Genomic DNA, 26,936 nt, shown 5'->3' on the forward strand with positions numbered 1-26,936 from the left:
TGATCCTTCCCATGTTACAGATAAAAAGTCAAATGAACAGAACCAATCGAAGACTGTGTATAGGAATACGATATCTAATTAAAGATATCTACTCTGGTTCTTGCTAGCTTGCTTGCTGGCCGCGCCTTCCAATCAATTTCGCTGGGTCAGCCGAGCTGATCACGACCGTGCACGGGACTGGTAGAGAAATTTCTGCGCACATTCCCTCGTACTAAAAGTCAACCGGGTTTGATCCTTGGACATTGCAACCCCACCTTGTTATAAACAGGGGCGTTAATTCAAGAAACTAATGTTTCTCGCATAAAGGAAAGCAGCATATCTCCAACATTTCAAGACTGCGTAGAGAAATATCAAGGAATTTTTTTATTTTTTTTTTCTGAAGATGTATGTGACTCGGCCTCTGTCCATGTACTGGAAGCACCCTGAGGCCCTCTCAGAGGCTCCGCCGGTGGGGCCAGGCTCGGGATACCTGGTGATCCAGGACGAGGAAGCCCAGGGTTTCTGCTGCTTCGGGCTGTGCAAGGACAGCCAGCTCTACGACTTCCCCTTCCCTCAGAACAAGGACCTCACAGTCAGGTACACGGAGCACCACGGCGAGAGCACGACGGTCCACAATGATGGGGTATTCATGATACCAGTCGTCGGCCAGCCCTTGTCCTCCAATCAGTACTACGCGATTCGGCGCCACGGGAAGCATAAAGGGTTTGATCTTTTTTTGGCACTTTGAATAGCTTCACTTCCTCTGTCGGTTCTTGAGTTAGGTGATGAATACGTTGATAACTGCTAATAGGACAAGCGAATATTATTGGATGGATATTGGGAGGGTGTGAAAAAATCAATGGAAGAACTCGCTTTTGTTCCAATAGTTGAAGTTACACCTTATCGCGTTGCTTGGCAAATAAGTTTTAGTAACGTTCTGCTGCTTCTACCACATTTCTTTTTTCTATGTATATCTCCGAAAGTCTAAACCATTCTAATCTTGAATGGCCGTGTAGGGAAGCGCATGCTAATTCGACAGAAGAAGACAAAGGCACCTGCTTGTGCTTCAACTACGTTAAAGACAAGAAACCGAGGCCCTTGGATCCCGACGACATGTACCAGCAGTTCGTGATCTACCCGCGCGAGACCATATGCGGGTCTCGTGGCTTCCACGCGAAATCCGTCGCCCCAGATGGGTACCCTCCGAGTTTCCTGAGGAGGAAAGGCTGGACCCTCCATGGCAAAACGCCCAAGAACTTCTTCTTGGATGACGACGCGCCGGGAATCGACGACTCTCAGAGGTTAAAGCTCCCGAGCCTTGACTTCCCGATGGACAGGAAGAGGTCGGACCCGGTGGCGGTGGGGAAGTGGTACTGCCCGTTCATGTTCGTCAAGGACGGGGAGGTCGGGGACCAGATCAAGACGACGCCGTTCTACGAGATGACGCTGCAACAGAGGTGGGAACAGGTCCATGCCTGTGACAATTATGGCAACCAAGGCAATGATGTGGAAGTGGATGTGCTCGTTCAGAAGGAGGCCATCACAGTGTTTGGCGAGGAAGCCGGGGAGGGCGGCGTGAGGGACGGAGTGATGTGGTTTGGGAGTAAGAGAGGAGGGATAGGACTGAGCACGGCGATCGTGGAGAGGATGAGGTGGGAGGAAGAGAGAGCGGGTTGGGCGAAGGAGGGAGAGAAGACAGGGAGGGTGAAGATGGCGGAGGAGTTCGTCAAGAGCGGGTTGAGCGAGGGTTGGAAGAGGTTTGGTTGTTATGTGTTGGTGGAGAGTTTTGTGCTCAAGAGGATGGACGGGGCTTTGGTGTTGGCTTATGACTTCATGCACACTCACCAAGCGAGGAGCAAATGGGAGTGACAGATTTCCTCATCACTGTTCTGTTCTTTGTGGGTTTGATCTTGCCATTTCTGTGACTGGTGTCCATGGGAACCTAGCGAAGTTCTTATGCTAGACATGCTGGGTTTGTACTTGTTCCTTCAAGTGTCGTTCTTTCATTTATGCTGTAAATTATATTATTGTAATCGTTTCCACATATATGGCCTGTTTAGTTTTAGGGAAATGTCCTTGGAAAAATGCAAATACTTTTAGGCTAAAAGAGATTTCCAAAATGCAAGTACTGTCCAATAAAATGTATTTTAAAAACACATTGGAAAGCAACTTTGACATAAATGTCATTTGGTAAAAACTACACTTTGTAAAGGACTTTTAGTTTTGAACAAAAAAAGGACTTTTACTAATTTTTTTTTAAAAAAATTTTAAACTATTTGCACTTGCCAATCACGGGCAGCCGGATCTAGCCTCCGGCCAACTTTCAGCGACTACCCTTGCCTAGGACCCGGTTCGCCGGCGGTCGAGTCCTTTGCTGCCAAAACTAGGGTTTTTGAGGATATTTCGGAATTATGAAATTTGAGCTAGGGTAAAATTGAAAGAAAAAACAATTGTAATCACATTCCGGAAACGCAACTTTCCTAAATACCTATTGTGGTCGGGGAACTTTAGAGCTCCAAAATCTCTTCCAAATGCTGAACCAAACAAACTAGAGTAAGGAGTCAGTATTGTTGTATTGGCTTTAGGCTTTTGTTGTTATCCATGTCCATCCGCGAAGAGTAATCGATGGAAAAATGTAAGTAAGAAATAAGGGTAAGAATTTCAGGTTTTTTTAAGGCAATAAGAAATTACATTTAGCTGCGAATGATTTAGCTTTTCCAAGGAGTTCTAGGAAAAAGTTAAGGCCTTTGGTTCAGCTATTGGTTAAGCATTTGGCAAAATGCTTCCTTGGCAAAGCTAAAAGCCCAAGGCTAGTAGCCTTCGTTTTCAATATTTGCAAAAGGCCACTCTTAGGGTTAAATGATTTTTTTTTCTTGCATAACTACCCTCACTAATTTTTTCACTTTCTGATTTTGCCTTTGTTGTTACTGTTCAGACTTCTGTGTACAAGGAGGCCGGCGAGGTTAGATCTAATCGGCGTGGAGCCGGTGAGAGGCCCGCTAGAGACCAACGAGGTCACACCACTCTAAGTGACCACCACCTAGTCGCGCAACCTCGTGTGATCGTTGCTCGGATCTCGCGACCTTAGGCGAAGGTCTCGTGACCCCAACAAGGGCTGCCTAAGGTGATGACCCAAATTGACCTCATTCGAGTCACGCGACATTAGGCGGCCCTCGCCGAGGGTTTCCCCTAAGTCGTGCAACCTTAGACGTCAACCGTCGGCGCTAAATCTGGCTCACCGACTACTACGAAGGGTTTGAGTTTTTTTTTTAATAAAAAAAATATAAAAAAATTGCAGCCAAAACCCTTTGTAAGAAGAAGTTTGACAAACAATATGTAACCCAAAGTTAGCTTCACAAATGAGTTTTTATTAAATGCAATTCGCATTTCCCCTAAAGGGCTTTAGGCTTTCAGCATTTGTATTTTCTCAAAGCCGAACCAAACGCTATAGTTGAATATCAAGGATACTTTCTTCAAAAACTAAAGGTTTGGCCACTGCAGACCATATACAATTCACTTGAAACTGTTGGGCATTCTTCTTCTTTTCTTTATTTTTTTGGGGATAAGTTCATTGGAAGTCTCAAAACTTGTCATGAAAGTGCAATTAAGTTATAATTAGTGCAATCTAGTCCTAGAACTTATTAATAAAGTGTAATTAAGTTCTAAAACCTTCAAAAGGTGCAATCGAGTCCTAAAATTTGTCACGAAAGTGCAATTGAGTTCTAAATTTTCAAAAATTCAATCAACGGAAGGATTTGATTCACTAAAGTTTGATTGTGCTTTTGAAAGTCCGAGGACCTAATTGCACTTTCTATCAAATTTTAGGACTCAATTATACTTTTTGAAAGTTTAGGACTCAATTGCACTTTCTTGATGAGTTTTAGAACTTCCAACGCACTAATCTTTTTTTCTCTTTTTACATTTCGGGCACATAGGCCTGAAGATGCAGTATCTAGAAGCTCGTTCAACACCTTGCAAGCACCATAAATGGATCAATTCGGACATTTGGCGTGTGCATTTCGCCTAACCCAGAGCAGTTTGCAAATACTTCATGGGACTCGAAGGAACAATCTCCAATTTTTGAGTTAGAAGCTAACACCACAACCAAATGTGCCAACTCCGGAATTGTTGTACGCACTCTTCATTGATGCCTCGAAACAAAGACCTATAGTTTATAGGGTGCAATGGAAAATTGTCAAAAAAGTATGGAACTTTTTGTAATTTTACCGATTTAGTTCTAAATCTTTTAAGTTTGTCGATTCAGTCCTAAATCTTTTTTTCCTTTGTCGATTCATTCTTATTAGCTGAAAATCACTAACGTAGATGCCGACACTAACGTAGATAATTTCTAATAGTATTTCAATATTTTTTGTAATATATATTTTTATTTTTATTTTTCTGTTTTTCTTTTTTCCCTTTTCTTTTTTTTTCCCTCAACTAGCCTCAAGGCCGCACTCATTGGATCGAGCGAGGGCGATCCTCGCTTGCACTAGTGAGGGCTACCCTCGCTCGATTCAGCGAGGGTGGCCGTCACCCGAGGCTAGCAGTGGAAAAAGGAAAAATAAAAAGGAAAAATAGAAAAAATGGAAAAAATAACTAACCAATAAAATATTTTAAAAAATATTAAAATATTATTAAAAATTATCCATGTCAATGCCGGCGGTGCTGCATAGGACGGCTGGTCTTCAAGTCGGTGATTTTGGCCGATATGGCTAAATCGACAAATTTAAAAGGTTTATGACTGAATTGGCAAAATTACAAAAAAATTTAGGATTTTTTGACAATTTTCCCATAGCTTCTAGGTTGCAATGGCCAACCGTTTGAGTGTGTGTGGTACGCTACAGGTATCCCTAAGTAAGCCAAAAAGCAAGCAATGACCTACGTTACTAGTGAATGGAATTCTACTCGTGTTAGATCATTACAAAGAAAAGCATAAGAGTATACTGTTGTTTTAAAATCATTCATAAGAAAAAAAACCAAAAGAAACATCTTTATTTTGATGTTGTTATTACGAGGAATTCAACGTATCCGTAAAATGAAAGAAAGGAAAATATTGTTGTCTTAATCTTATGTCACATGTGTAAATAAATCCTCAAACTTTTAACTTACGCAATTGAATATTTTAACTTGATTTGTGTGATTAAGTTATTTCATCATTATATACTTAATCGTAAAAACTTTTAATCCTCATTGTCAGTGTTTTCTCCGAAAAATAACCACTCTTAATCGCACGCAGAATTGGTAGGCCCATCTTTGTTTATCCAAATGTTTATATTTGGACGAATCACATTGGAAGAAAGCGAAATTGACAGAATGGTTGAATTTTCTTTCTTCGTGTACGAATTTTCTTTTACTTTTCCCATGAATGGCGTCCTCAACAGTCGATCAGGATCAGCAATGGTGACCGGTGAAAATTCCCTGGATAGCTTAGATATTCCTATGGGCTGTCGTCGTTTTCGTTCCTTCCCGTGCAACGACAAAAGGGCAATGGACAAAACTAATCCAAAAAATCAGAAATCTCAAGGACCACGCAAGCGTGCCATGGAAGTTTCAAAGATCACCGAGGAATAAGGTGGAGCCAACTCGAAGAAGACGAGTCAGCACGTGATGATATGATACACATCCTGAATGAAAATATCTAGTCTATCTCACGATTCGCTTGTGTTAATTATGTCTCGAATTTGAATTTGTATACGGGTATAGATTGATTTGTTAAATATGTAAGATTTGACCAATCAAGAAGTGAGTTCTTTGAATCTCGTGCAATGGAGGACGTGTTCCACAGAAAGTGAATATTGGACACTACAGGACAAAATAAGGGGCACATGTGTTATAAATATGTGTATTCATTATTTAGGGATAGAGAAGTCTTTTTCAGGAAAGAAACAAAAGAACAAGGGTTTCTTGGCTTTTATTTCTACCCTGCACTAGCCGCCAGAGATATAAGGTCAAAAAGAACATTTTGTGGGCCCTTCTTCTAGCCTTGTTCTGAATAGCCAAGATAGAGAGCACGACGAGCCGTACAAAACAAAAAAAGACGCAGCACAGAGTAATCTTCGTAGAAAAGGACGAGCAGACGGAGACGTTTTTCGGATAGCACGAAGAAGTCTGAAGAGAAAAGATTTGTTCGTGAATTTATTATATCCAATTAAGTTATTTTATTTGTAAACACTTAGGGTTTGGGTATAATTTAGATACGAGAAATACGAGCGTATTGAGCGATTGTAATTTCGATTCTCCGATTATAGTAGATTGTTCGTGCTGGCTCTTCCGTGGATATAGGTATCGATATTCGAATCGAACCACGTTATCTCCGGTGTCCTTTATCGTTTTCGTTTTTTTTTTGTGCTTTCGCATTGACTTATTTGCAAGATCCCGATTAGTTTCCGCGTGTTAATATTTCAACAGCTTGCTTGCTGGTCAAAACATCCAATCGATTTCGCCGGGTCAACAGAGCTGATCACGACCGACCACCAAACCGAGGAAGAAATTTCTGCCCACTTTCCCTTGTGATACAAGACAACCGGTTTGATCATTGACATTGCAACGCCAACTTCTTATAAATGGGAGGCAGTACTTCATGAAACTAATGTTTCTCACGCAGATGAACAAATCTCCGACGCTTCAAGACTACATACTAGAATACTGAAGTTCCTTCTTTTTTCTCTTTTCTTGGAAGATGTACGTGACGCGGCCTCTGTCCATGTACCGGAAGCAACCCGAGGCCCTCTCGGAGGCTCCGCCGGCAGGGCCGGGCTCTGGATACCTGGTGATCCAGGACGAGGAAGCCCAGAACTTCTGCTGCTTCGGGCTGTGCAAGGACAGCGAGCTCTACGACTTCCCCTTCCCTCAGAACAAGGACCTCACAGTCAGTTACACGGAGAGCCACGGTGATGGCCAGGGAGGCACGAGCACGACGGTCTACAGCGATGAGGTGTTCATGATCCCAGTCGTCGGCCGGCCCTTGTCCTCCAATCAGTACTATGTGATTCGGCGTCGCGGGAAGCATAAAGGGTATGATCTTTCTGAGTACTTTGAAGAGTTTCACTTCCTGTCTGTTCTCGAATGAGGTGATGAATCTGTTGGTTTTTATAAATAGGACAGGGGAATATCATCGGATGGATGATGCTGAGGGTGTGAAAAAAATCTATGCAAGAACTCGCTTTTGTTGCAACAATTGAAGCTACATCTTATCACGTCAGTTAGCAAATAGGTTTTTAGTTAAAGTTCAGCTGCTTATTGCATATTTATGTTGATGGCAGTTCTCAGAAAGTACTAAATCATTCTATCTTTGCATGGCCGTGTAGGGAAGCGCACGGTAATTCGAGGGAAGAAGACAAAGGCACCTGCTTGTGCTTCCGATACGTTAAAGACAAGAAGCCGAGCCCTTTGGATCCCGAGGACATATACCAGCAGTTCGTGATCGACCGGCGTGAGACTATGTGCGGTTTTGGAGGCTTCCACGCTAAATCCGTCGCCGTGGATGGGTACCCTCCGAGATTCCTGAAGAGGAAAGGCTGGACCCTCCGTGGCAAAACGCCCAAGAACTTCCTCTTGGACGACGACGCGCTGGGAGTGGACGACTCTCGGAGGTCAAAGCTCCCGAGCCTCGACATCTCAATCGACAGGAAGAGGTCGGACCCGGTGGTGGTGGGGAAGTGGTACTGCCCTTTCATGTTCGTCAAGGACGGGGAGGTCGGGGAGCAGATCAAGACGTCGCCGTTCTACGAGATGACGCTGCAACAGAGATGGGAACAGGTCCATGCCTGTGAGAACTATGGCAACGAAGGCAGTGATGTGGAAGTGGATGTGCTCGTTCAGAAGGAGGCCATCGCAGTGTTTGGCGAGGAAGCCGGGAAGGGCGATGCGAGTGACGGAGCGATATGGTTTAGGAGTAACAGAGGGGCGATAGGACTGAGCATGGCGATCGTGGAGAGGATGAGGTGGGAGGAAGAGAGGGTGGGCTGGGTGAATGAGGGAGAGAAGAGGGTGAGGGAGTTGATGAAGAGCGGGTCGAACGAGGGTTGGAAGAGGTTTGGGTGTTATGTGCTGGTGGAGAGCTTCGTGCTGAAGAGGATGGGTGGGACTTTGGTGTTGGCCTACGACTTCAAGCACACTCACCAAGTGAGGAGCAAATGGGAGTGACAGATTTTCTTCATCTGTTGTTCTGTTTTCTGTGGGTTTGATATTTGATGTTTTTGTGACTGGTGTCCATAAAAGCTTAGCTAAGTTCTTGTGCTAGACATGCTTGCTGGTTTGAACTTGTTCCGTCCAGTGCTGATCAATCTTCTACGCTGTTAAAAAAAAACATTATTGTAATTTTTATCCTTGAGGATATAAAGCAATGAGGGAGAACTTTTTATGTTGTCCCCGTCTATCCATGAAAGAATAATCAATGGAGAAATGCAAGTAAGAAGAAGTAAGGATAAGAAGTTTAGGTTAAGGTTAGACAAGACAGCGCTTTAGTTTCATTTGAAGCATGCTTCTTTTAAAGATTAGAGGTACGGCTACCGCATGTGAAGAGCATACACTTTTTCTTTTATTTAATAATTCGGGGGTATGGTCATATGGATGCTGCTATGCAAAAGCCCGTGCAATATCTTACAAGCATCCTGCTGAAATTGTGCCTCGAGTTTAAACCTGTTAGACGAAATCTGACTCAAGATAAAGTTGAATGTTATCCGAATCTTGATCAAGAATGGAAGCTGTTCCTTGTTGCAGTCGGTGATGTATTGGCAGGATGGGGTCCGAAGATATGTTGGACTGTTATCATGAAAAAAAGAACAAGAGAAAAGTCTAAGATTAGAAAAAGGAAGAAGAATTAAAAGATAAGGAAATCTTTTAATTGTTATCTATTTGGTTACTTAAATCTATTGTAGATATCCTTTTCTTCGTGCGGAAATGACGTAAAGAATTGAAAAAGTCAAACTTGGACTTCAAGACCAATATTCGGTCAAGTAGGTTTCGTATATATAAATTATCACCGCATTGCGTGAGTTCTTGAAGCGCTGTTTCCAAGCGAGTGCTTGATATTGGGACTTTGTTTTGTTCGTGGAATTACATCAAGAATTCAAGTGTCGAAACCAATTAAATATTGAGGTTAGATTTGTGTAATTCCTTTAAGAGATTGAAAGATTATTTCCCCAGAAGTTGAGAACTAAACACTATGTGTGTTTTTTGATGTAATTGGGGTAAGAAAACACCGAAAGTATTTGAGTAATTCGAGTGTGGCTTGTAATCTTGTGTATCGCTCGTTCTATAGTGGAGTTTGTTGCTACTCTCCCCGTGGACGTAGGTTTCTATGACCGAACCACGTACATCTGGTGTCCGATTTATTTTCTTATTCTGTCTATTTATTGTTCGATCGCTTGGTTCCGCGTAACACATCCGGAGCTGATTATGTCCAGACCTTTGATATTTGCAAGTGGCCCCGACCTAGATTAATTTGCACGCAACCGGTGGAAAATTCTCAAGCACCCCTGAACAACTGTGCCAACCTCGGGGTGTTGTACATGCTCTTCATCCATGCCATGAATAGAAGACCAGTAGATTCTCGTGTGCAATGGCCAAACATTTGAGTGAGTGTGTGCATGAGCCGAGTAGCCACCATTAGCATGCTCGGGTCACGACCCTTTATTTGTGGGATGGAATCTGTTAAAGTCGTTGTCTCGCATCACTTAATAATAAATTTTGTATGCTTTTTATATTCATGCGGTCTCCCCCCACTTATCGGCTAAAACTTTTAAGTTGGACTTTCTTATACGATATCTAAGGCGTAACGATGATTTTTTTTCTTTTAAGTTATATTAGCAGTGAACCCAAACATTAGTCTTAGTTTTTGGTTCCTTGCTTATTATTTTGCGGCACTTCCACTTTTTATTTTATTTTGCAAAAAGTATTGGGCACTTTTTAAAATTTTTTAAGGAAAAAAAACACTACCAAAAACCTTAAATTATGCTCACTGTGACACATTTATTACAAACTTTTTCTTGCGATACAAAAAATTCTAAACTTATACTCGTGTGACACATTTACTTTAAATTAGTTTTTCGTGATATCAAAAATCCCAAATTTATATCCGTGTGACACTTTTATTTCAAATTTTGTGGTAAATGTGTTTTGCGAATACAAATTTAGGGTTTCTGGTATAAAAAAAAAGTTTTGAGACAAATGTGCCGCATTGTAAAACTTTGGGGTAAATGTGTCACGCGAAAATAAATTTGAGATTTTTTATATCACAAAAAAAAAAAGATTGGGCCAAACATATCACGGTGGGCATAATATAAGATTTTTTTGTGGCTTTTTCTCTATTTTTAAATATTGATAGTCATATGCACAATTCGAATATACCATTTTCACAAATGGAACTCACCGGGGGTAGTGCGACAACAATAGCGGTAGTGGAGCTCGTGAATCGCGGCAAGGGGCGAACTACTGAAGGAGTTCATCGTGTTCTCGGGATCAAAATCAAAATCATTTTTTTTTCATTATCAAACATATTTATGATCTTTTTTTGTTTTTGAGAACAGAAACATAGGATCGGAATCATTGCCAAACGGAGTCTGAATGAAAATCTGCGAAAAGGGACGCCCGGACATCATGGTCCTGCTCCCCGTCCGACCGCCAAACAATAGGAAGGCACCACGGACAAAACAAATTCATAAATTTTGTACTTATGAAAACAAAGATTCAATTTTTATTTTCTCTCTTTTGAATCTGAACCCTAAGTAAAACATCGCTCCACTTCCTTTTGTCATTTCCCAAAACCCCCGCCAAAACAATCCCCAGCAAGACCGCTCTCAGCCTCCTCCACAGCGATTCCTTCGCCTGAGAGCAACAAAGCCACAACCTCGTCTGACGGAAGGAAGTGAAAAATTGAAAGAACGGTTGAATTCCATTCTTCTCGTACGAATTTTCTCCCTCTCTTTTTAAGCTGATGGCGTCATCGACGGTCGATCGGGATCAGCAATGGTTGCTGAACTGCTTGTCCGCTACTCTCGACCCCAGCCACGACGTCCGCGCTTTCGCCGAGGCTTCGCTTCAGCAAGCGTCCTTGCAACCTGGTATTCTCTGATGATTCGCTGCTCTCTCTGTCTCTCGTCATGTGTTGTCTGTTGTGCAGAAGTTGTTCGCCCCGTTACTGGGTTTTTGCCTGCCTGATGTTTGTTGGGTTGATAAAAGTTCGAGAATGCTCGCGTGGACGAGTTCGAGCATTGGTTGTGTGTGTGGGGGTGCCCATGTAGTTAGTAGCTGCTGGTGGGTCATTTACTGCATTAGTTTTCGCGTTTTAATGTGCTATCGGAAGAGAGAACTATCCATGGCAAGAAGATGTCAAGAATCTGTGTATTTTTCAATGGGGCATGGGTGGTCAAATTGTCAAGATGTTGTTGTGCTGGGCATCTGAGTGGGTGGGGGCCTGTTATGAGTAAGTAACTCCTAGGAGAAACATGGGAAGAGATATCAAAATTGTTGTGTGGCATGAAGACGTAGAGAATCTGTGTAATTTTGAATGGACCATGAATCAAATTGTCGAGATGTGCTGGGCATTGTGTGAGGGGGCGGTTATGAAAACTCCTAGGAGAAATATGGGAAGAGATAACAACACTGTTGGATCCATTGTACAGCAGATTTTGTTTGCTTTGTGGGTCCACTGGTTAGTCATGTGTTCTTTTGCACCAATGCCCTGGAGAGCTAGGAATTTTCTTTGAAGTAAGTCACTGCTATGGAAGTGATAGTATTTTTGTGGAAATACGTATACCTCATTAAAGGTCAAGAGACATAGTTGTAAGCAACTTATGTCAAATGGGGAAGGTATAGCTTGAGAAGGCAAACGATTCTGGTAATCCTTCGCTGCTAGGGAAGTAATAGAATTTTTGTGGGTAATAAGTATACCCAGATGAAAGTAAAGAGACATAAGTGCAAGTGGCACATTTCAAAGGGGCAGCTGTAACATAGGTAAATGAAGCATTCCGTTTACGGATTTTACAACTAAAAGGATTAATTTAGTTACACATCTCTAGAAAAAGAATACTTACTATTTTGCTAAATGAAGAAGATTCCTTTTTGGTGATGTCGTAGTTTCGTCTTCCTTAATCTCGCCTACGGTTGACCTGCCTAAGTTTTTACTGTCAGCTATTAGGATGAGTAAATAACTTCCATACTGTGTTCATTTCCTCACTCTTGCTCTTAAATAACTTATGTCGCTCTCATCATTTGAGGTTATATATTGATAGCATTTATCTTTTGTACTTTACAGGTTTTGGAAGTGCATTATCAAAAGTCGCAGCCAACCGGGAGCTCCAGTTTGGATTGCGCCAGATATCCTAATATTAGTACTCGCGTCACGTGCTAGTTTATTTTATCATTATCATCACGTAGTAATAAATACGCGTTATCTTAGTTAACTAGCTAATTAATTAATGTGTGTCTGGAATGGCTTGTACTTTTTGCTTCCTTTGTATTTTGTGGTTCACACATTGTGAATTCTTTTGTATCCGAAATATCTGAAACTTCTACAACATACAACTATTGACACGTACATATTTTAGATTTTGACAGGAAAGCAAACTTACTTTTTTTCTTATTCATAGAAAGAGGAAATGCCCTTAACGATCAACAATTATTGTCTTGACGACATCTTATTCATAAAAGAGGGAAATCAATGCGTGGTTATGTATGAAGAAAACGAAGGGTTAAACCTTGCATCCTATTCCAGCATAGTCTTTCTTCTCTGCTTCTAGTTATCCAATGCGTATTGTAACCTCTATTTGGGCTGTCTTTTTTTTTTTTTTTTGGGTCAAACCTCTATTTGGGCTGTTATGTTGTAAAAAATTAACGTACTTCTACCTAGCTGCTGTCCTGTTGAAGCAGTTCATTAAGAAACACTGGCAAGAGGGTGAGGATTCTTTTGAGCATCCTTTGGTTTCAAGTGACGAAAAGGTAATCTTTACGCCAACGATAATAAGTAGACTTATTTCTTGTTCTTTTCTACATAACCCTTCTTAATAAACTCATATTTGTCCTTTTGGCTCCTCATTTTAGAAGGTTCCCTAGGTTGCACAACCCTTCTTTTCTGTGAGTAGGTCCACTCAACCATTGATGTCTAGAATTTTTTATAAGGTTTACCAACCTACTAGCATGAGTTGAAGAGGCATTACTGTCTAAAGAAGGTGCTTGAGTAGTGTTACCAGATTTCTTGAATTTTTGGCCCAAGGACAGGTGAGTCTACTCCGATCTTTTTGGCTTGTCTAGTGAATCTTCCACCTGACCCAATGAGCAAAGATTTAAGGAACAATAGAGCAGAAAATTTTTATTTGCAATACCTGTGGTGATACCAAAGAGATTGGGAAAGAAATGCCATCGTCATTCGCCATATTGCAAAACTGACTTAATCCATTTCTCATAGATGTTGTAGGCTGGGTCATGAGTTAGGGTTCTTCAATTATCAAATGTTGCTTTGTAAATGGTGAGATGAATGGGTGCAGATGGGGCTATTTTTGGGAGATGATGTCTGTAGTTGGTCGTAGATTTAGAGTGGGTGTGTGGAGAAAGCTGTCCTTAATCATAGGTCAGGTTGACCAATCACATTGATTGCTTCTGTCTCCTCTATTCAGTTCTCTAGGTCACCAAAATTCTCACTTAATCAAAGAATGGAGTCTTTTTCCCCTCTTGGTGGAGGTGGGGTGCCTTTAGGTCTCTAATAACTGTGATATGCATGTTGGACATGGAGGAAATACTTGTTTCAGCACGCGTCTTTGGAAGATATAAGATGATGAACCAATTGTTATTTCGATGATGATATTGAACCGATAAATGCCATGTTCTGAATGTCTAAGCTAATAACATTATTGATCAATTGTCAGGCAGTTATACGCAAATATCTTCTGATGACACTGGATGACTCTCACAGAAAAATTTGCACGGCAGTTAGTATGGCAGTCGCATCCATCGCAGTTTATGATTGGCCGGAGGATTGGCCTGAGTTATTGCCTAACCTTCTGATGCTGATTAATGATCAAACTAACATGAAACGAGGTAGTTGTTCCATTTTTGCACCATCATCATTTTTACATGAATTCTTTTTGCTTACCTGTATGCTGTGGGCTTCTGAGTTGTTAATTATCCTTCAAATTAGGAGACATATTTCGTGAATATATTTGAATTTTAAAAGCTTCTACGGGATAATATTTTTTGAGGTTATACGTTAACCAATTGCAATTTTAGAGAAAGAATTATAGTTACTTCTTTTTGGAAGTTCTATAAGGTTTCTACTTTCCTGTTCTTTCTATTTGTAAATTTTGGTACTCCTGGTCTTATAAACTTTTGATCGACATCAAGGATTTTGCTGAATGTTGTAGTGCAAGGGGCTCTCAAATGCCTGTCGCTTCTGTCCGAAGATCTTGACGATACGGTGGTGCCGACATTAGTTCCTATCTTGTTCCCTACTTTGCATAAGATTGTATCTTCACCTCAGGTTTGTTTTATTGTATGTTCTGCTTGAAGTTGTTCTCAGACTTTGGCCCTCTTTTTTTTTTTTAATCAGTAGGCACTTTTGGAGTTTGAAATAAGGACCAGTGGGACGCTCCGTCCATTGAGCTTAGCTTTCCGAAATCCTGTTGCAATTGTGAATGCATGCATTTTGAGTTATAACTTAATTTAACTGATTTTCATTTCTTGCAGATCTTCAATTTGATCAGCAAATACCAGTATTTCTAGAATTGGTTATGGATTACAGTAGCTTTTGTTGTTGTGTTGCTTGCCTCTACTGGTACTGTATGTCTGTATGATGTTGTTACTTGTTCAAATGTGATGGCGTCATTGGGCAACTTTGCTTGTCAACTTTTTGATGACTTCATTTGCACATGGTTAGTTGCTGGCAAGTACTAATTCTTCATGCGAAATATATAACTTATAAACCTTTGAATTTTGTGTTTTACGAAAATTAAGAAGCCACATAGTGCTTATGAGCAAGCATGTGATCTTCTTTCTAAATTTGATGCTGGGACTTGTAATTTACAGAAGCCATAAAGATTTTTGTACTTCCCTCCTATGTTTAAAGTGATTAAAGTTCTATGACTTCCATCACTTCATTTAGGTCTTTCATTAAATCCTTGGGAATTAAACTCTCAAAAGATGATGAAAATCTTCTGTCTCTATAATGTGTCTTTTGCTTTTTGTGAATTTGTTACAGAGTTATGACAAACATTTGCGTGCAAAGGCCCTTTCAATAGTTTATTCTTGTGTCTCTGTGCTGGGGGCAATGAGTGGTGTTTATAAGGTAATAATGGACCTCATTTGTTTTCTCATCATTTGGAATATGCTAGAACTAGTTTTGACTCTATTGTTGGTTATCTGATCTGGGGAGTGTTTATTCTTTTTTCCAGAGTGAGACCACTGAGATGATAAATTCTTTTCTCAAACCATGGATGGATGAGTTCAATATTATCTTAAGAGAGCCAGTGCCATCAGAAGATCCTGATGATTGGAGCATTAGAATGGAGGTCAGTTTGGAAATGGCATGAGATGTGTTGGACTGGATGTGTATCTTCTTGAGTTGAATGGGCAATTAACTGTTGTGTATATTCTGCATCTCTCCACCCAGGTTCTTAAGTGCTTAAATCAGCTAATTCAGAATTTTCCCAGCATTGGTGTAGGTGAATTTGTGGGTATGTTACTTAAAGTTATCTTGTGAATGTATCTTTTAGCTTTGTGAGCTCCTCTGATTCTATATTGACTTGACTCAAAATATTCTTTTCTCATGCAGTTATCATGGGACCTTTGTGGCAAACATTTGTATCCACTCTTGAAGTGTATTTGCAATCATCAATTAAAGGTCAAGAATATCCTTATCAGGGAAGCTATGACTCGGATGGTGCAGAGAAGAGTCTTGATTTCTTTATCATTCAGGTTAACTGTCTTTCTATGTTATTGTTAACTTTTACATGTCTAGATGTTTCAATGTCCTAACTTCCCCATTCCCAAACTTGCTATCTCATGAGAGACATGAATAATGAATGAAATGTTGGTGGAGTGTCTCGCCTTTGACTTCACCTGGAGAAATATCAACGGACATCCTAATTTTTCAAAATGTAGTAGCTCAATCAAAGCCAGCGTTGTGCAAGAACCATTTTCTATTTTCATATATTTTTCTCTTGCGTCTTGCGTACATATTTATCATTTGACTTCAAATTCTCATTTTCATTTTTTGATTTTACAGTTGTTTGAATTTCTATTGACTATTGTGAGCAGCAGGAAGTTTGTGAAGGTTTGCCAACCTAAACACCCGTGGTTGTCAGATATTTCTTTTGCTGTTATTTTTTCCGTGTTGTATATTTGCGAATTTGTCCCTGTAGGTTATGATGAATAATATCAACGAGTTGGTATATTACACTCTGGCTTTCCTGCAAATGACAGAACAACAGGTACATACAATTTGTGCATTTTCTGCTTAAACCTAGATGGTGTACACTTTTTCCATTAATCATCTATCTGAGTGTGATTCTGAATTGGAAACTTCAATCGCTAGAGATCCTTCGGCTGCATGATAACTATGACCTCATTAGTCTATTTGATCTCTCTCTCTCTCTCTCTCTATATATATATATATATATATAGATTAAACTAAGTACGTGTCTTTGCGTTTGTGTTTCTGTAGGTCCATACTTGGTCAGAGGATGCCAATGAATTCGTGGCTAATGAGGATGATCTTACTTATAGCTGTCGTGTTTCTGGTAAGCTGTTCATATTTTCCCAGACAATGTAAAATTGTGGAATCCTGGTAAATTGACTCTTATACAATATTATGGTACTTGAGCTTGACCAAATGTTCCCCTATATTACTAGGATCATGTCATTTACAATAATTTAGAGTTATAGGTAGGTGGCTGTCCATGCTGGATCTTGGGTCTGGTGTAACTTTTGTCACTTAAGTGCCGTTGTGTTTTGATTTTTGTCAAATATGCAAACTGAAAGCAATGTCATATTCCATGTTTTCACTCTACTGGTGCCTTTCAGTGGTTGCAGAACGTGAAAAAGTTGATTGCATGAGTGTCCACCCGGTGGAGTAAAAATATCTTCCTACCTTATCTGTTGGTTCTGCATAAGCTCAGTTCGTCATAAGAAACTACATTGGGATGAAATATGAAACATTGAAGGAAAAACAGTAGACACTCATCCGTGTCTCTTGCATTGATGGGTCAAACTGAAGTTCCCTAGAGCATAGATCACTTCATGAAAATGTTACAATTATAAAAAGTGACAGAGGAGGGGTGGAGTCCTGTAAATTGTTTATTTTGGAACAACATCAACAGCATCAACATTACGTTTATCCCAAACTAGTTGGGGTCGGCGGTTGATGAACCCAAAAATAAATAAAATATAAGAAAAACCGATTGAGGGAAAAGAAATAATTATATAAAAATAGAAATAAATATATAAAAGCCCCTATTGGCAAATGTAAAAAGTGGCAAACAAGGCTGTGTTCCATGCTAAACTTCTGTTTATAATAATTGAAGTGATGTATTATGAAGCCAATGTATGATATTCTCTCCCGAGTACTGTTACATTTGCTATTGTTAGTATTGTGTGGTTAAATGAGTGGGGATAATGATGACGTTCTGCTTTGAATTGTATCAACTACACAGTGTCAGCTACTTTCAGTGGCAAGAGAGACCTAGCTGTTTCTTTCATGCCTGAACTAAATTTTTTATACCATGGTATACCTGAATGTGATTTTCCATTTATGATTGTTACCGTAGTTAGATAAACTTCACAGTTGGATTCCCTGATCTGTTGTCTGCAGGTGCACTTTTACTAGAAGAGGTGGTTAGTTCCTGTGGCAGAGAAGGTGTTGATGCCATTATTGAGGCTGCAAAAAGACGATTTGCTGAGTCCGTGCATGACAAGAGTGCTAGTTCTACTGGTTGGTGGCGAGTAAGATTGAAGCTCTTTTCTTTTTATTCTTTGTTACTTGTTGAAGAAGTAATTTACTTTGTTAATGTGCTGGGTCTTTATTATTTGCAAGTTATAAGGGTTTGTCATCTCTTTTCTGAATTTATATTTGGATCGAAAAAACCATTTAAGTACCTGAATACATTTTACGTCCTCTTTTTTATTTTTTCGTATCTCAGCTTTGCACCCTCCTTGTTAGTAGGTAACAAATTGCATTTGACAACAAACTACCATGTGAGCTTAATTACCAATTTGCAAATATCTTCCTTAACCTGCTTTATAGTAGTTGAAAGCAAAATAGACACAACCCAATTGGATAGGAGAATTATCACTCTGAACCGTGAGAGGAAAATCATCGAAATTTGTGACATGAAGAGATGAGCAATGCTATACTATAGTGATGTTCTTTTCCTAATTTGTCATGTGGTCATCCTTTCTTTGCACAGTATTTTCTTGGAAAGTACCTTTCTCATATTCACAACTCCAGTTACGGTCCATGTCCTTTCACGTTCGTACTATCCCTATTTTGCTTTCTTCATTCACCCTTTAATTCTTGTAGTAATTCATTTTTTTCAGATGAGGGAGGCCATTCTTTTTGCCTTGGCGTCACTATCTGAACAATTGCTTGAAGCTGAGGTTTGTTCCTCTCTCTCTCTCTCTCTCTCTCATGCGCTCGTGTGGCACCATCTTTTACATTTAATTGCATTCCAGTGAACACAGTGATCGCTTTGTTGCGCATGTTAAAAGTAATTTATTTTTAGTGTGATTTTGTCTTTTCTGCTGATGTGTCGTGACAGGTTTCTGGATTGGTAAGTGGCAACATAGGAAGCTTGATTGAGCAGATGATCTCTGAGGACATTGGGGCTGGTAAACATCCTATCATTTGCTCCTCTTCCTACCTTTCTGTTATTCAGGGAACAGACAGAGCTTTTCTCTTTTTGTTAACAGGGGTACATGAATATCCGTTTCTATATGCACGTATTTTTGTGTCAGTTGCTAAGTTCTCCTCTGTGGTAATTATTCTAATTCCTTTGTAAATTACTAGGTCGTGTCATGTATGAGTATTTTCTTACTTAGTTTTCGTACCATTCAGATCAGTCGTGGAGTTCTTGATAATTTTCTCTATGCATCTATCACAACGGTTAGCATGGATGTGTAAGTGATTCTATTTGACAATTTGATTTGGGAGAGAAATTTTGAGTTGTCTAATGGTAATACTACTCTCTTAACAGGCCCCCACCTGTCAAAGTAGGTGCGTGCCATGCCCTTTCTCTACTCCTAACCAAGGCAAATGAAGGAATTGTTCTCCCGCACATAATAGGATTGCTTTCATCACTTACAAATCTCCTTAGTCAAGTAAGACTAGCTAGTATGCTTTCCATAAAGTTTATTTTGATGTTTAAGCTCAAAAATTGTTTGTTTTTCTTCACAGGCATCTGATGAGACATTGCATTTGGTTCTCGAAACAATCAGAGCAGCAATTATGGCAGGTATTTCTTATTTAGTTTTTTGCTTTCAATTGACACTTTCATGTTGGATGCCATTAAACTAGCTTCTTCGCTTTACTTTAGGCTGCGAAGCTATAGTGGCTGTGGAGCCTAATGTTTCTCCCATCCTCTTGAACACTTGGGCATCTAACATTTCAGATCCATTTGTCAGTGGTGAGGCACTTGAGGTTTTGGAGGTAACTACATTTTGAAATGCTGTCCTTAGGTATTGGGTCCTGATAAGTTTTTTGTTCTTTATTTCATAATCATTTTCTTTATTATGTCACTCATTCATATTCAGTTATTCAGTATGATGTTGTTTATTATGTTAGTTGCTATGTAAGGAGCAGAGCATCAATTACGTGAAGCCTTATATTAAAAATGGCTTGTTGGTTCTACTCCAATTTCCTTATATTTTGATTGTCTGCTGTACCTAGTTTGTTTTCTGCTGATTAATGTGGGGTGTTTTTTTAATCTATAACTTTTTCCATCTGAAAATTTGTCAATACCTTCTTTGAATCATCGAAATTTCCAACTTCTCCATACTCGAGAATCTATGATTTTATTTCAGACATCTGAAATGCATCGTGAGGATCGTGGCCTTGCGGGATTCTTTTTCCCTATATTCTTGATTACTATTGCAGTATGATGATAATGTCAGAAAATCATACAAAATGCTTGTAAATTCTAGTTCCTCTGCATTTAGGCACTGCTCATAAGGCTTGGTTAATGGCTTCTGTGGGATTGGTGCTGGTAACTAATGAAGTACATTAATTGGTAGTCCATATGACGGTTTGAATGTAAATAAAAACTTGTAAAATTGATGGATGTGGTCCTTGCCAAACTTAGCCGTTTCCAATCACTTCATATTAAATTATTGACACAGAGAATCACTGATCGGTGCTTGTGATGTTGAAAACTAGAATATCCAGGGTAAAGTTTATATTTTGTTGCCAAGATGCTTTAATTCCTACAGTGGACTGCTGAGAAATCTGAAAATGTCAAAAGGTTTTAATTCGTCTTTTATTAGTCCTGGTGCTTTTCTATATCGAGTCATCATGCTGAAACAATAACCTTGATGACTCCATTGACAAAATAATGCTTTTAATATTGGTATCTCTTCTGATTGGAACTTCTGTTCTATAAAATGGTTGACCAGGCAATAAAAAATTCTCCCGGTTGCGTCCACCCACTGATTTCCCGGGTTCTGCCTTTTGTAGGTCCAGTCCTAAATACGGTAGGACTTTAATTGGTTTCATTTTATTATGATGCAATTTAGCATGCCTTGATCTCAGTGGTTGAATTATTTGTTGGTTGTGATATATCCTGATGGCAACATTTAGCCCCAACAACAACCTGATGGTTTAGTTGCTGGATCCTTGGATCTGTTGACCATGCTACTAAAGGTATTTCTAAGGTTAATTTTTCAATCCTTTCTCTGTCTCACTAATATGTTAACTTTAATTTTCTGCTGAAAGTTCTTTCTAATTGTTATATTCTTGGCTACTGCTGGTGCTACAATGTACAGAATTCTCCTATTGATGCAGTGAAATTGATATCCGATGCATGTTTTGATGCTGTCATTCGTATAATACTTCAAAGTGAAGACCATGGTGAAATGCAGGTGCTAAAGTGTTTCATGGGTTGTGTCCTTTGTCTGCTAGGACCCTGATGGCATTCTCTTTGTGACTAAGTAATTTTCTGCTTTGCCATGCCATTTATTAGAATGCAACGGAATGCTTGGCTGCTTTTGTCTCGGGGGGGAGGCAGGATGTGCTTGCTTGGGGTGGTGATTCTGGGTTCACAATGAGATCTTTGCTAGATGTAGCTTCGAGGTTGTGGAGATTTTCTTTCTCTCATAAACCCTTCCAATTTTCTGGCTTTATATTGATCAGCATTGTGGAGATCATTGTTTGGAGTTGTTGAAGTTGTTTTATGTTTAATTTTTGCATTTAGTTGTTTTAGTTGAAATTGCCACCCCAAAAAGAAAGAAAGAAATAGAAGAAACCAACGGCATATGTGTTAGATGCAGCTTTGAAGTATTTTGGTTTAGTTTTTTATTCATAAAAATTTATCGTTGAACGTCAATTATCCTGGTTTTTGGAGATTTAATGATGTTACATGCACACTGTAAGAATCAATTTTGTTCATTTTTTTAATGTAGAATGAAACAGCAGCATGTGGCTGTGACAATGCTACTGCAGTGACATGTCTTTACCCTGCAACGTGCGCTCATTTTATGGCAGCTACATGAAAGTTTACTACGGCCAAATCTATGGGGGTCAAGCTTCAATGGTTTTTCTCCCGTTAACTACTTCGGTACTTGTTCTGTAAATTACAACATGGAAGGAAATGCTACTTGATCTTGAACTTACTTAATGGAATGACTGGCTATTACTTGAAATGTCATGTCCTGATTGGAATACCTCATTTCACAGTGTCAGTAATTATTGGAGTGCATGTGCATTTGTACTTCTAGTGGATCTCAAATCTAGTATCGGTATCATGATGCAGGCTTCTAGATCCTGCGTTGGAAAGCTCTGGGTCTCTTTTTGTCGGGAACTATATTCTGCAACTTATTTTGCACTTGCCACAGCAAATTGCACCACATATCTGGGACATGGCAGCTGCTCTGGTCAGACGCATGCAGTCTGCTGAAATAGCTGGGTTGAGAACTTCCTTGATACTGATATTTGCTAGATTGGTAAGGTACTTCATCCTTCAAAACTCTGTGATAGTGCTATATAGTTCCACCTCCACTATCTCTGAAATTGGTTCTTCTGGTATGATATTATTCATTTCAAGAAAGCATTGATTAATCTGTAAAAATTGTGGTTTATTAACTAGTCAGTAATTTGTGTGCGCCAGCAGCACCTGTCCAGCCAAAGCTTCTATCTAAAGTAATGCAAATTCTAATATGCCATTCATGAAGAACATTATTTTGACTCCAGGAGAGATTTTTCCTTCCTTTTCCCTGTGACTTGTAATTGCTTGTGAGAATTCCAATTTACATCTCAAACAAGCCACTGTGCTTCTTTAAAATATCTTTAGCCTTTTCATCTCTGAATATCAGGCAGTGTCTTGGTTGTCATTCTTCAAAATGTTGCAGGTTCACATAAGTGTTCCCAATGTGCAACAATTTATTGACATGCTTATGACAGTCCCAGCCGAAGGTTATGATAATGCCTTCACATATGTGATGTCTGAATGGACAAAGCTGCAAGGTAACCGCTTCTTGCTAGATTCTGAAGTCCAAGCATGGTTAAAGTGGCGGCTCTGCACTACTGTAAATGGAGTATGGGATGGTTGTCTACTTTTTCTTTCAGTCTGATTCTTGGATTCCTATACAGTACACAAAGTACTATTAGGAATAAAATGCACTGGAGTTGAACTGCACGTCCTCTTCATCTCCAGAGTGAGTCTGCCGCTTCTATGCAATCTGGGGGATTGTTCCGTGGACTTCTACTTTGTGGCACTTTTAAACCATGAACTGGATCTCTACAGGCCTCTTATGTGCTTTATCTTTTCCAGTGAAATACCAATGGAAGCTTTTATCTGGTTTGCCAGAACTTACCTTCTAAATACTTGTCATCTTTGTTGATAGAAGGTACTCCTTAGTAGTGTCTAGGTGACTACACTATTGTAAAATAACTTCAATTCAGGAAATGATTCCTTCGTGCCGTTGTCTTTTCAAATTGCCTCGGGACTTTATGTGGATGCTTCTTACTTTTAAGGAAGTTAGATATATTACCCAAATCTGCAATTAAATCAAATGCAGGGGAGATTCAGGGATCATACCAAATCAAAGTGACGACCACTGCTTTGGCTCTTTTACTTTCCACAATGCATGGTGAATTGGGGAAAATTAATGTCCAAGGCTACCTAATTCAGGTTTCCATTTCTGCTGCCTACTTTGATTTAGAATCATGTTAGCTCCTTAGCTTATTGCAGTTCATGTGAAGTCTGCCACAGGGATAACCACTCGCTTAAAGGCCAAGTCAGCTCCAGACCAGTGGACTTTGATGCCACTCCCAGCGAAAGTAATCTTTTTGACCATTTTCAGTTTATAAGATGTATTCATTGTAGAGGAGAACGTGGAACATGGTCTTGAAAGCAATTCTGCTATACTTACCTTAATCCCTAATCATGGTTGCCAAATCCTTGGAATTGACATATCTTCTGCCGGCATACATCGATTTATTACCTCATAATGTCATTTAATCGTCACATTATGACTCATGGCTATTACTGTTCCGCACTATATCCTTCATGATCCAGCTAGAAATTATACTGTCCAACAATCTCACAAATCTGCTTTACTGTCTCCATACTGTAGATACTGGCTTTGCTTGCTGATGCTTTGATTGAAATTCAAGAACAAGCTCCGGTTGGTGATGAAGAGGTTGGATTCATCTCTCTGACTCAGTTGGATTTGTAGTATTATGAAGGGTTGAGGATTTTTCGCCTTAAACTCATATTTGCAGGAGGATTCGGAGTGGGAAGAAGTGGAACCAGCGGATGGTGACAAAGACATATTACGTGCAGCTGCTGCTGTATCATCTGACAGACCAGGATATGCACAGTTTGAGGCGATGGCCAGAGTATTTGATGAGGTGCAATTTTATTTCCGTTTTTAAGTTCCCTTTACTTCAAATATATTGGATTGAATACCGACTGTTCCTGTGAAAAGTAGTGATACACTAAATAAAGAGGAAAATAATGGACTATCACCTGACTTGCTTGATCATACTCTTGAATGTCTTATGAGCTTCAAAAGGAAGATGGCGATGACGACGACCTTTCAAGTATTGACGACCCGATAAACAAGGTATTTGATGGATCTTACGTCCTAGATGTATTATCTGGTTTATGCATATTATGACCGACATTCTAAAACGTCTTGTCATGTAATATAGGTTAATCTGGCCAACTACCTGGTGGACTTTCTCATTAAGTTCTCCGAGAGCAACAGAAATCTGTTCGATCATCTCTGGCCTGTATGACTATCAAACTCTTTAGCTGCATGTGTTTTAATATCCTTTCTCTTCTTCTCTAACACATGGATTTCCATCTGTGATTATTGTGAATTCGCAGAATCTAACGCAATCTCAACGCACTGCTATTCAAGCAGTACTTGGTCGCTGAGAAGTTTCTGTTTCGGACAATAATATATTGTTCCTACTTAAGGTTTCTTCTAGCTGTCGGTGTTGAGCATTCTTTGACAGACCTGAACGTGGAAATTTTTTGACGGTTGAGGTTGTAAAGTCGAAGTATCTGTCTTTTGTAAAGGCGATGTCTCTTGTTAAGGAATGATACCTTCTGCCCTGAAATATTTACATGCAATCCAAGGGGGAGGGGGAAAAGTTCATTTTCCAACTGTTTTTTTCCCCATGATGTGAAAGCCAGAATTCCAATTGTCATCAGTTATAATACAAGCGAGGAAACCAATACTCTGCTTTTTTTTTTTTTAAACCAACATCAGTTCATTTCACTGGATCACACTCCCATCACTAATAAGAAAAGAACCACCTGCACCAGCTAAATGCAGATTGCCCTTAGAGGTCAGAGTTGAGTTGGATCCATTCACAGAGAGGGTACCAACCAAAAAGGAACGTTGATGGAGTTCTAGCTTTACCCTCAGAGAAAATAATGACTTGCATGCACATTAAACTAACATAATGCAAATGACTCTTCGGGATTTTTAGGCATAGGGAAGTCCTCTTGCAAAATCCCATTACTGTGCCATTGCCTCAGGTACTGCGGCGTAACACCAAGATCAGACTCCAATCATACTTGGCCTAGAGGTTCCATTTGACCCAAGTACAGAGATTCGTGCTAAAACTCATTTTCACCGCCGCTTTTGAATAATCAAAATCCACAATTTTCCGATAACAAACAGTCTTTTAGCATATGCAGCACCTTTCGATTCGTAGTCAAGTAATCCACCAATTCCACTCCTCCTAAACTACTAAGCCTTCAGATTATATTGGAACACACAAATAGTCTCCAATAAGATAAAAGGCGAGAACAACAATTAAACTAGAATCAATGACAGTCGCCAGAAACACTTCAATCTGCAATGAACTCCTTCAAACATGGCGGCAAGATGAAACTTTCTTCTTTCAAGTCTCCCCATTTAAGTCCTCGAGCAAACATATAACAACGTAATTACCATCATCGTACACAGGATTATGGCAATCAGCCAGAGCAATATGCCCTTGATCTCATTCATGCATTCTAAACCTTCGACTTGGCTTAAAAGTTATTCTATTTCTTTAAAACTCACCACAGTAAGCAAGACTTTCTTCCTGCTTATGCACAATGAGGCATTATCATTCTCCTATTTTGACCAGGATAAGTAGATTGATGACATAAAATCCACAACTTCAGATAGGGAAGTGATAAAATCATAATAAAGCAGAAGCTATATGATCTCCATGAAGACAACATTAGCTCATAGAAAACAAATTCGATTTGATATCACACATCTTTAACCATAGCATAAAAGAATGGTAATAAAACTGAGATTAAAATTTGTTTGTGCATTTTAAAGGCATCGGCTTGTCTTGAAGGTTTTATTCTAAGAAATGTCGCAATAAGGAGGATATATCCCTTCTTGCCAACAACGAAACGAAAATGACTTATTAGTTAATATACCTCGTTGGTTCTTCAAATAACAACTACGCATACAAGAAGAGGCAACACCTCTTTCCTACAATCATGGCTGATGGAAATGTCACATAAAGCCACAACTTCAGAGAATAAAATGATAGACTCATGTTTAAGCCGGAGCCAGAGAGGATTACTAATTTCACATCTTGGAACATAGTATAAAACGTGTCGATGCCAAAGTTAGTTATTCAGTCAACAACTAGCTAAAGCCTTCCACAGCTTAAGACCGCAAACCTAGGTGAAGACAGCTTCAGCAGAATCCTCTAAACCAACCCATGCATCAGTTGATCTTCAGATCATGTCAGATGGAATTGCCTGTCATGAAGACCTTTCAGCGTGGTAAACTTTCCACATGATGTGTAAACGTTTGCCAAACTGCAGGAGGCAGTAGTTTTTTATATTCAGGTAACCCATTAATTTCGATCCAACGAAAACTGTTGGTCTTCGGGTTGTAGTAGAACACTCGCTGCTGCGGCCGTGACATTATCTGCGATGCCAACAACAATTCACCAGTACCAACAGTACCGGCCAGAAAAACCTCTTCAGCTGCAAGAATCTCTTTCCAACCTGGTGGAAATGCAATAACTTTCTTCCTCCAGATCTCCCTCTCAAAGTCCTCCGAGATCAATAAAACAAAATCATCACTGCCATCACGGTTAAGGTTACGCAAATCGGCCACAGCAACGCGACCCTCGAATTCGATGTGTACAAATTTTAATACTTTTTTCCAATTTTTTTTTTTTATTGTTTCTCTTTCTTTTTCTTTTTTTCATTTTCTCTCTCATGATTTCTCCTCCATACAGACCCTCGCCTGAAGAAGATCAGGAAGCAAGGAGGGAGAATCGATTG

At 39.7% G+C, this 26,936-nt stretch overlaps 2 protein-coding genes across 6 annotated transcripts; both read left to right on the top strand.

The window, feature by feature from the left end:
• Nucleotides 1-306: 306 nt before the first annotated feature.
• LOC115727956 lies at nucleotides 307-8,422 on the top strand. 2 transcript variants are annotated; one of them, XM_048281290.1, is made up of 2 exons: nucleotides 307-702; nucleotides 7,287-8,422. In XM_048281290.1, exons 1-2 carry the CDS (start codon nucleotides 383-385, stop codon nucleotides 8,122-8,124), a joined length of 1,158 nt encoding a protein of 385 aa, XP_048137247.1. In that variant the 5' UTR covers nucleotides 307-382; the 3' UTR covers nucleotides 8,125-8,422. The 2 variants fall into 2 exon arrangements, with proteins under 2 accessions (XP_048137247.1, XP_030514143.1); XM_030658283.2 differs by lacking the exon at nucleotides 307-702 and adding an exon at nucleotides 6,403-6,993.
• A 2,268-nt stretch (nucleotides 8,423-10,690) lies between these two features.
• Nucleotides 10,691-24,802, top strand: LOC115726780 (importin-9). Of its 4 annotated transcripts, none has more exons than XM_030656843.2 (33): nucleotides 10,691-11,042; nucleotides 12,236-12,297; nucleotides 12,826-12,918; nucleotides 13,842-14,013; nucleotides 14,337-14,452; nucleotides 15,170-15,256; nucleotides 15,363-15,479; nucleotides 15,581-15,644; nucleotides 15,743-15,885; nucleotides 16,196-16,243; nucleotides 16,332-16,400; nucleotides 16,634-16,709; nucleotides 17,780-17,910; nucleotides 18,505-18,564; nucleotides 18,726-18,795; nucleotides 18,877-18,941; nucleotides 19,022-19,083; nucleotides 19,161-19,284; nucleotides 19,361-19,418; nucleotides 19,500-19,612; nucleotides 20,575-20,652; nucleotides 20,759-20,821; nucleotides 20,944-21,039; nucleotides 21,141-21,250; nucleotides 21,930-22,119; nucleotides 22,525-22,639; nucleotides 23,194-23,306; nucleotides 23,378-23,455; nucleotides 23,752-23,817; nucleotides 23,900-24,023; nucleotides 24,191-24,243; nucleotides 24,332-24,408; nucleotides 24,506-24,802. In XM_030656843.2, exons 1-33 carry the CDS (start codon nucleotides 10,916-10,918, stop codon nucleotides 24,558-24,560), a joined length of 3,075 nt encoding a protein of 1,024 aa, XP_030512703.1. In that variant the 5' UTR covers nucleotides 10,691-10,915; the 3' UTR covers nucleotides 24,561-24,802. The 4 variants fall into 4 exon arrangements, 3 of the variants coding, with proteins under 3 accessions (XP_030512703.1, XP_030512696.1, XP_030512692.1); XM_030656836.2 differs by having other exon boundaries at nucleotides 10,692-11,042; nucleotides 23,900-24,028; nucleotides 24,193-24,243; nucleotides 24,332-24,412; nucleotides 24,510-24,802; XM_030656832.2 differs by having other exon boundaries at nucleotides 10,692-11,042; nucleotides 23,900-24,028; nucleotides 24,193-24,243.
• Nucleotides 24,803-26,936: the final 2,134 nt, after the last annotated feature.

The sequence above is a fragment of the Rhodamnia argentea genome, chromosome 6, assembly GCF_020921035.1.
Source record: "Rhodamnia argentea isolate NSW1041297 chromosome 6, ASM2092103v1, whole genome shotgun sequence".
Lineage (NCBI taxonomy): Eukaryota > Viridiplantae > Streptophyta > Magnoliopsida > Myrtales > Myrtaceae > Rhodamnia > Rhodamnia argentea.